General features: G+C 41.4%; 1 protein-coding gene across 1 annotated transcript in view; it reads right to left on the reverse strand.

Annotated features, from left to right (window-relative positions):
- The window catches only part of CDYL2 (chromodomain Y like 2), a 244,481-nt gene extending 237,278 nt beyond the window's left edge, over positions 1-7,203 (reverse strand). The window contains exon 1 of the mRNA XM_063945371.1: positions 6,806-7,203. Coding sequence (XP_063801441.1) covers positions 6,806-6,829 — 24 coding nt within the window. The 5' untranslated portion in view covers positions 6,830-7,203. The remainder of the gene's footprint in view (positions 1-6,805) is intronic.
- Positions 7,204-8,225: the final 1,022 nt, after the last annotated feature.

Below are 8,225 nucleotides of genomic sequence, written 5' to 3' on the forward strand. Positions count from 1 at the left end.
GAGTAGTTGATAAAGAATGAAGATAAGGGGCAGCAGTACAATAACTACAAGGAAAATACATGAGGGTGATGGGCATCAACCACAAAACAAGAGGAATGCACAGAATTCAGGGGTACTTGAAGAACAAGAAGAATGCAGAGAGGTGAGTGATAATTATAAAAAAAACAAGGATGCAGATTTCAGGGGCAGTTGTAGGAGGACAAGATTAATGCAGAAAAGTGACAACAGAAGAAAGACAATGAGAATGCAGATGTGAGGAGCAAATACAGAAGAACAAGAAATTTCAGTGAAGTGAAAGAAAGTTGTAAAGACAAGAATAATGCAGAGAGGAGAGGTGCAGCTTCCGAACAAAAAATACAATATACAGAGCTGATAGGCCTTTCGAAGAAGAAGAAGGAGAATGGAGATATTTGAAGGGTATATATAGAGCAGGAGCAAATGTGAGAAGTAACTGCACAAGAAGAACAAGGAAAATGCAGTGAGGTGACAGGCAATTGTAGATGAGGAAAAAGGAGAGTATACAGGGCTGAGGGGTAGTTGTAGATAAGAAAAAGCAGAGGTGGGGGAAAGTTTATGACAATGCACAAGAAAAGTGAATGGAGGTGAAGGGAAACTGTAGTAAAAACCATGAGGAAAGTGCAGAAAGACCATCTAGCCTGAGACAAAGGTACAGTTGTGCTCATAAGCTTACATACCCTAGCAGAATTTGTGATTTTCTGGACATTTGTCAGAGAATATGAATGATAACTCACAAACTTTTCTTTCACTCATGGTTAGTGGTTGGGTGAAGCCATTTATTGTCAAACAACTGTGTTTACTCTTTTTAAATCATAATGACAACAGAAACTACCCAAATGACCCTGATCAAAAGTTTACATACCCTGGAGCTTTTGGCCTGATAACATGCACACAAGTTGACACAAACGGGTTTGAATGGCTACTAAAGGTAACCATCCTCACCTGTGATCTGTTTGCTTGTAATCAGTGTGTGTATAAAAGGTCAGTGAGTTTCTGGACTCCTGAAAGACCCTTGCATCTTTCATCCAGTGCTGCACTGACGTGTCTGGATTCTGAGTCATGGGGAAAGCAAAAGAATTGTCAAAGGATCTGCGGGAAAAGGTAAACTGAACTGTATAAAACAGGAAAGGGATATAAAAAGATATCCAAGCAATTGAGAATGCCAATCAGCAGTGTTCAAACTCTAATTAAGAAGTGGAAAATGAGGGATTCTGTGGAAACCAAATCACGGTCAGGTAGACCAACAAAAATTTCAGCCACAAATGCCAGGAAAATTGTTCGGGAATGCAAAGAAAAATCCACAAATAACTTCAGCTGAAATACAGGACTCTCTGAAAAAAAGTGGTGTGGTTGTTTCAAGATGCACAATAAGGAGGCATTTGAAGAAAAACGGGCTGCATGGGCGAGTCGCCAGAAGAAAGCCATTACTACGCAAATGCCACAAAGCATCCTGCTTACAATACTCCAAACTGCACAGAGACAAGCCTCAAAACTTCTGGAACAAAGTAATTTAAAGTGATGAGACCAAAATTTAACTTTTTGGCCAAAACCATAATCGTTACATTTGGAGAGGAGTCAAAAAGGCCTATGATGAAAGGTATACCATTCCTACTGTGAAACACGGAAGTGGATCGCTGATGTTTTGGGGATGTGTGAGCTACAAAGGCACTGGAAACTTGGTCAAAATTGATGGCAAGATGAATGCAGCATGTTATTAGAAAATACTGGAGGAAAATTTGCACTCATCAGCCCGGAAGCTGCGCATGGGACGTACATGGACGTTCCAACATGACAATGATCCAAAACACAAGGCCAAGTCGACCTGTCATTGGCTACAGCAGAATAAAGTGAAGGTTCTGGAGTGGCCATCTCAGTCTCCTGAACTCAATATCATTGAGCTACTCTGGGGAGATCTCAAACGTGCAGTTCATGCAAGACAGCCCAAGAATTACAGGAACTGGAGGCTTTTTGCCAAGAAGAATGTGCAGCTTTACCATCTGAGAAAATAAAGAGCCTCATCCACAACTACCACAAAAGACTTCAAACTGTCATTGATGTTAAAGGGGGCAATACACGGTATTAAGAACTGGGGTATGTAAACTTTTGATCAGGGTCATTTAAGTAGTTTCTGTTGTCATTATGATTTAAAAAGAGTAAACACAGATGTTTGACAACAAATGGCTTCACCCAACCACTAACCATGAGTGAAAGAGAAGGTTGTGAGTTATCATTCATATTCTCTGACAAATGGCCAGAAAATCACAAATTCTGCTAAGGTATGTAAACTTATGAGCACAACTGTATATGCAGTAAAAGAAAACTACTGGGTAAGGGAGGGCTTGATCTATGCGCAGTGTCCCAGTCAATTGGAATTTACAGAAAGAACTTTATAGTTTTAAAATGGACTAAAGGGTATTTTTTAAAAATTAAAAGTAAAGAGAGACTTGTAAGACCTTACAAGATGTAAGATACATAGATCAGATATTCAATAACATTATTGCATTTAAAGATACTGTATGTGGAAAGGTAAGCAAGACTATTTGGCACAATACAATGACGGAGACCAAAGAATAAAACTAGTGACTAGATGAAAAAATAAGAGAAAAATCATCAATATCAGTTTTAAACATTTGCTTCCAGGTCTCTTCATGAAATATACAAAGATCTTTTCAGCCTTAACAAGATGACCAAAGATTAGATGAATCGCCAATGAGTACAGTTTTATTTACCCTCCATTGTGGGGAACTCCATAGAAACTCTAAGCCAACTGTTTCAGCACTGCATTCTGGCAAGTTGTACAGGGCAGGGTCGGACTGGCCCACAGGGGAACAGGGCAAACCACTGGTGGGCCCCACTGCCTATGGGCCCTCCTCCTCTAGGGATCAGGTTCCAGACTCTATCCTAGTGCACTTGAATTATGCATTATACTTATGTTACATTATACTTCACAAGAAAATGGTTTATTATATATTTTCCAAGGGGAACAGAACATGCACTCTGTAATGGTTAGCCAAACGTCTGTGGTGGCTGGCCACGCCCCAGTGGAGCCTGGCCACACCCTTAAGCATAGGCCCCTACAACAGCATTTCCCCCGGTGGGCCCTTCATGCCCAGTCCAACACTGGTACATGGTATAAGATAGTTATCATCACGCACCGCCTCCTACTCTTCCTTCCATACGACTCAACCAAGCCTTAAATCCATGCTTGTTTACAACCAATCCAAGGTCCACTAAACTCAGGGAACTTTTGAAAAAATATTTCCTATTAATTTAATTTTAAAGTCATCTTCTCTTCTTATCACGTAAGACATTGGGATCACGGAGATGTTGTAACAAGATTGTATATATCAAAAGGAAGAGGACTGAAAGCAAGAACTTTGCCGTAATTATGTCGGACAGGAATCCATTACTATTAGCAAACAGGCCACATAAAGTACATCCTTTTCGATAGATTTTAAAACGCCCAAATGCGTTGTGTCTTGCCAAATGAAAAGTTTTGTGTAACCCTTATAATTCTGAAAATTAAAAAAATATATATTTTCTAACAGATTTGTGTTTTTGAACAGTTTTCCATTATCATTTAAGTTAAGCTTTAGGAAATGACATTTTTTTTTTTTTTTTACATTAGAGACAGAATTTAATTGCAAATTCACATACACTATATAATCTATTCTTCTTTTTTTCCAATAATAACCTGTTTCTCACGAAAATATGTAAAATTTGCCCAGGAAAAAAATAAATGGCATTTGATTTTTAAAGTCTTTACAATATGCACAATAATCCACCATAGACAAAGTACGTTGGGCCCATACGTTGCCATCTACCAGCTAAAACAATCCCACATATCTAGTTTGGTTTCCAATGTAACAGAACAAGGTTCACAATAATAACATCAGTATAACTGGACGCACTGAACAAATGAAAACAGGAGCTTAGAACTTGTGACAAATTTGCTTGCTCAATTTAACCATAACCATTGTCTACACCAGCGTTTCCCAAACTCTGTCAGTACAGTCCAAGTTTTAAGGACATCCATGCTTGAGCATATGTGACTTAGGGCCTGATTCAGAGAAGTACGCTAATGCAGCTGCAAGTGCGATTTTCTCCGCAACGTAACTGCTGTTGATCAGAGATGAAAAGAGACACCCACCGAAGCTACCGCAACTCATTCGCAATTGCGCACACATACGCAGCCTATACACAAGAACAAGGAACATCGCAATGTCTGGACCCGGTAGTAGTCGCACAGGCGCCATGTTTGTGTACATTAAGGAACGCAGCTGACGTCAGATACACGCCCCGGAAACAGCCATAACACACCAAACGGTCACTTCCTGTCAATCACTTTGCAATGGAATCCTCATTGCTTGCAGGTTGGCAGCGGCACCCTGACACATGCGCAATGCGAGCACAGCAAATGGACAGTCTGCCGATAATCACTCGGTTCCGTGGAACAATGGCTTTGTGTACTTCTCAATCAGCCCCTTGATTAGTACCTCAGTCAATTCAATTTAACCATCTGAACTCAAGCATGGATATCCTTGAAACCTGGAGAATAATGGCATAGATTGGAAACTCTGGTCTACACCAAGTGGAGGAAGCCATTTTGTAATTAATATTCCAGAAAATGTAGCCTATAAATTGTCTATGAGCAAGTGGTGTCACTACATCATGAGGTACAGTAATTCGGACTTGAGTTTGTTATAGAAGAACCTTAAATTATTAGTCCAATTAAAAAAAAAAAAAGGGCCAATTCTCCAATTCACCCTTCGCTAGGCACTGCTGTCAATACTTATTAATAGCATACACTTTCTAATGCAAACAGCCATGTGAATGGAAAGCAATACTCTTGCTTAAAATGTACATATTGAAATATTTTGTTTTCTCCTTCATGTCTTATACAGAAAGTAATACCAACGTATCCAAAGGTGTAAAAGAATATACAGGTAAAGTATAGAAACGTGGTCTTAGCAAATTTCATTAAAAATAAAAAAAATTGTGAAGCACAGCTACTGTATAAAGTTAAATCCAAGTTTCGCTCAACACTTATCTTAAGCAAGAAAGTTCTAACTATATTCTGATAAAAATAAATTCACTTAAGAATAACGAAAAACTTGATCAATTAAATGTGAAAAGCCTATCACTCTTGCAATAATAATAATAATAATAATAATAATAATAAAGTAACAAAATGTATGAAATGTGAACAGTCTGCATACGTTATCCGAGAAGCAATATGGAAGTGGACATCTACACTAATATCATATTGGAATCATATTCCCCCTAGCAGTAGGGTATGTAAACAATCTACTAAAACAGCTCAGACAGTTAACCAGTTGGAACTGTAAACCATTTGTATGATAAATTTGGCCATAGACAAATTGATTTTTCCCCGGGCTGTTATTGCATTTACAGAACATTTCAAGAATAAAAATCAATCCTGCGCTGTCCCTTTGAGTTTCTAAAATATCAACAAACACCCATCACCTTGTCAGCGTAATCTCTTTGTCAGTCGTTCTACATATAACACTGTTGGGAGGGGTTGTGCTCATCAATATAAGAATGATCTATCACTCACTCAGGAAAAGACTATATCATTTATCATCAAAGCTCACGGATATGATTTTTTTTGCTAGAATTTCTTTTAAACAATTATTCATCAATCAGGAGAGGTCAACATGAGCATGTAGCTATTGGTCCCTAATAAAAACTGTAAATAAATATACTAAATTACAATAATGAGTACTTCATCTTACCACGTGGCACTGACCACTCTTGTAAAGGTAACAAGACATTTCCGAGGCTGGTAATTAACGTGGTACATTAACTTGCTGATCATGGGGCAATATTTTGCCTTCTTAACAGTTGATGCACCCACGTAGGTACTAGAACCCATTAATAGATGTACATTTTAAATTGTCACGAGTGCAACAATATTAAATAGCCAAAACTGAAATATTCACGGAGAATTAAACCAGAGTGACCAGGCTATAGTAGTAATGTCTCCCACTTACTGCTGACTCACCTAAGAAATTTTATTGAATTAGATCACCGATATGAATGCTCCTGTGCAAACCTATATGATGATGAGTCAATGCTTGTTGCAGAATCTCTAATGGCAACCCCTATACCTATAGGGGACTGACACATATGACGCACTGATCAAAGAGAACAGGCAGCTGCTGCAGAAACTCTTGGTATGTTTTGAAAAATAAAAAAAGGTCACCCAAATCATACATAAAGATGTTCCAAGCGCTGCCTGATGGACGGGGCAGTGGAAACGACACCTGCTGCTGGGTGCCAGATGTGCCAGCCATAAGCCACATTCATGGCAGCACACCAAGCAGCCCCAGCATGACTGATAATAGATGCTAATGTACCAGAAGTAGTGGAGACTTTACAGAATAATAAATAGAGAGAGACTTTTATAAAGTTCCAAGATGATTGACAACAGCAACCTACAAGAGGCTCTGCAGCAGCCAACAGGTCACCTGTGTGATCAGCAGTAGCTCATCACCATGCCTGCCTGCAGCCTTAGCTGCACATGGATGGAAGACCACCTTGCTTCCCAGTCTTACAACCTGCACCCACCTGCATTCACAGTACCAGCCACCCCCACCCCTGATATCACTTTACCACGCTGCCAGGGTCCCCCCCCCCTGCCCACCTATGAATGCAGTGGGTGCTGTCCCCTCCCTAGGCCTGCACATGCAAAGTACCCCCAGACCCCCCCATAGCCAACCTCCCACTACAGGCGCCCATCTATGTGGAGGGGGGTGTAGCGTACCTCGTACAGGTCCCCAGAAGCCATGCTGCCGGGAGCCGGGGCTGCGGTGCGCTGCTGCTGCTGCGTGCAGGGAATGACAGTCTCCGGGTGTAGTCAGTGTGCGCAGAATCACACACAGCGGCGGTGGCGGCGGCGGATGGCAGCAGAACCAGCTCTGGAGCAGCCACGGGGGAGTCCCAGCTCCTGCCCTGCTCACTTGCCGGGAACAGCCACCAGAGGGCGCTCTGGGAGCGGGGCTAACGTGGGAGGAGGATCCGTGACAGGAGAGCTGGGGGCTGGCTGGCAGCATCCTGACAGGGGAGCGGGGAGGGGCGAGGCTCCGACTCCGCTCTCACTGGCCATGGTGATCTAGTAATGAGCCACCATCACACTACTGTGTATATAAAGACACCACACGCGCCACACTGAGCTGCTGTCAGGCTACACAGACCGTTGGGTGCCGGCAGCTGCCCTGGTCCCCGTGCCTGCACATCCCTGCAGCACTCACAGGCACTATGCAGGACAATTTCATTGGCAGGTCTATGGGTGATATATAAATGTCATTATTAATGTGACTTGTCACATCTTGCTGCTTTTTGGAAAACCTTATATTAAGTCAGTGACAGACTTTTCAATATGTCCCCTTCTTTGAGGTCTCTGCTCCTGAATGTCACTCTCAGTTTATGATTGCAGTCAGTCACCTGTCTTGAAACATTTTTCTAATTACTTAACTAATACAATACAGGTGATTGAATCATACACTGAGGGGGGAGCACAGAGCATTGTGTACCTGATTGATGGAAGGGGTCAATGTGGAGGGTCTGCACTGGGTAATAACGGGCAACAGCGGCTGCATGGGGCCCTATTATGGTCCCCAGCTCTTCCCGGGGTGCTATTAGCCATGGGGGCTCTCTCTTTCATTAATAGTGTTCATGTGACATATTACTGAGATTTTCAGTATATCATGTCAGCATTCACCATGTCTAACTTCATAATGCTGACCTGAGAATCTTAACATGGTCATAATGATGACAGTGAACACGTTGACATGAGCTGGCATCATAACTGTTGACATTTAACATAGTGTCGGCATAGTGACTGCATACAATTCTGAAATTAAGAGAAGTTAGAGGGGCCCCAAAGTGCTTCAGATTGACCATCAATATATTTAAGTGATGAATAATGCGAGCCCAGGAATCCTAAATGATAAAAAAAAAAGAAGATAGGTACATAGATACAGTAACATAATTATTGGTTGCACCATAAGGTACAACCACCTTTCATACGGATAGTGAGCTGGTAATATAGTCACAAAATTCATAATGATGATGAGTATAATTAGTATTAGTCTCAGGTTCCCTGGGCCGATTTTAAAAAATCTGGTACCCCCAGAAAGAGGGGACCCTCAGCTATCAGCCTAGGGCCTTATACTCCTGGGGCC

The sequence above is a fragment of the Pseudophryne corroboree genome, chromosome 11 (genome assembly GCF_028390025.1).
Source record: "Pseudophryne corroboree isolate aPseCor3 chromosome 11, aPseCor3.hap2, whole genome shotgun sequence".
NCBI lineage: Eukaryota > Metazoa > Chordata > Amphibia > Anura > Myobatrachidae > Pseudophryne > Pseudophryne corroboree.